The sequence below is a fragment of the Populus trichocarpa genome, chromosome 18 (assembly GCF_000002775.5).
Source record: "Populus trichocarpa isolate Nisqually-1 chromosome 18, P.trichocarpa_v4.1, whole genome shotgun sequence".
NCBI classification, from domain to species: Eukaryota; Viridiplantae; Streptophyta; class Magnoliopsida; order Malpighiales; family Salicaceae; genus Populus; species Populus trichocarpa.
The window spans coordinates 530,075-532,009 of NC_037302.2; the positions used below are offsets into that span (position 1 = coordinate 530,075).

Here is a 1,935-nt window from a genome sequence, read left to right on the forward strand (position 1 = left end):
ATCTTGTCCAGCCATCCCTAACCATTTTGTTGGTGCCATCTTTATGAATTTTGAGAACTGGTTCTTTACCGCAGTGGACAGGAAAAAGGGATGCAGATGGTTGAACTTTGCCAACAGCTGAAACTTCCCATGGAGAAGATCAAGTAATCTCTCTATATCTCCTCTTCCTCACCCTACAGTATCAAGTAAAGCAATTCCTTTTCTTGACATTTTTTTTGTGTCCGCCAGGGAATCTATTAGATCACTTGAAGATGAAGGTCTGATATACTCTACAATTGAGATGAGTTTCACTACAAAGCAACCTGATGAAGTTCATGGTATTGGGAATGCTACCCGGGTTAGTTTGGCAGCTCCTTTTGTGATGAATGCTATTGCTGATTCTTCTGTTCCTTCGCTCTGAATCTTAACAACATCAAAGCGCAAGAACCTTAATGTGCGTTGCTAAATTATACATAGAATCTCGTGACATGTTGATGTGTTGTTAACAAAATTCCAAATGATATGTTATTATTGTTTTTTCCAAATCAATAATTTCCTCACAACAGTTATTATTGTTTTTTTCTTTAATCAGTGTCATCTTAACTGAACTTTTTGAGACCATTGGTTCTTGTTTGCCGGGGACAAGGAAAAGGGATGAACATTCCCAGCTGAAACTTCTCGTGGAGACGATAGCATAATTCCTTCATTTATGCACTCCATTGTCTGTTCCGAGAAGTCCATTGGATCAATTGAAGACAAATACTGACAGTTCTGTATTGATGAACCTCAGAATAATGCAGCATGTTGATGTCTATGGATGTGCAGAAACGTCACCTGGGCCATAATGGCTCACGCAACTCATTGTATGATGGTGTCTATGGTGTTCGGGAATTTCACTGGGCTAGAATAGTTTCTGCGACTCATCGTATGATGAATGTAGTTGCCAGTTATTTTCTTTTTCTTGTAGTCTCACCAGAAATTTCTTCAGATATTTGTTTCTCTCTAATTTTAGACGTAGCTTAGTCTAAGTTATAATCCAGATAATGTTTCATTTCTGCTTGGGGAGAGAAGGAACAATGTGAAAGCACTGGGGGGCCGGCATTTGAGGCTTGTCATAGACTGTAAATCTGGTTAATATTTCCCAGATTAAAACTGCAATATTTTACTTCAACATGCAATATAAATTGTAATGATAAAACAAACAAACAATAAAAACACTTGAATTTTATATCATTGAAAAAAAATCACAATTCAAGTTTTCCCAACAAATGGAAGCAAGAAACAACTTTATTCTCACAACAATTTTTTTTTAATTAATTTATTGACATTCAGTCATAACATTCTATTCTATTCTCTTCAATAATCCCTTCCAAAACTATTCCCTCTGTAGTACCTCAGCTGCAAAGAAACCTGCCTTTCCATCAACAGCTGCCGTCGAAAATTAGTAATAAAAATCTCAGCCCTCTTGTCAACATCATCATCTGATGATGACCCATCATGACTTCTTACCCTTTCAAGAGCTCGAACCGGCTTGCTTTGATGATCTGATTCAACATCTTCAATTACCCCATGTAAGCCAATTCGATCATTAAAGCTCAACCTTCTTATAGTTCCAGAGGAGGAAGAAGAAGAAGCATTCCAAAGAATTGATGAAGCCAATCTCCATTTTCTGAAGTTAAGTAGAAAGTTTATTTTCTTGACAGTCCTCTTCAAAGGGCCTAGAACCGACCACTTCTGCTTCCCCATTTTAAGTTCTGTTTTCTTGCTGCTGGGAGTTGACGAGGTGAGGGAATATTTATAGGAGGGAGAAGAAGATTGTGAAGTAAGATTCTCTGTTCTTACAAGGAAGCGTGTACGTCGGATATTATCATGGCTTTTGTTTAAGGTGTACAGATGCCGACTTGAGGAATTTCATGACTTGATGATGACTTGGGTGACAGGGTGGTTAGATTTTGA

At 37.8% G+C, this 1,935-nt stretch overlaps 1 protein-coding gene across 1 annotated transcript; it reads right to left on the reverse strand.

Moving 5' to 3' along the window:
* Positions 1 to 1,335: 1,335 nt before the first annotated feature.
* Positions 1,336 to 1,725, reverse strand: LOC7458734 (uncharacterized). Its single transcript, XM_024590322.1, has one exon. It carries the CDS (start codon positions 1,723 to 1,725, stop codon positions 1,336 to 1,338), a length of 390 nt encoding a protein of 129 aa, XP_024446090.1.
* Positions 1,726 to 1,935: the final 210 nt, after the last annotated feature.

What these genes read in the sequence shown, in the direction of transcription:
- LOC7458734 (XM_024590322.1), bottom strand. Translation starts at nt 1,725, where the DNA reads ATGGGGAAGCAGAAGTGGTCGGTTCTAGGCCCTTTGAAGAGGACTGTC.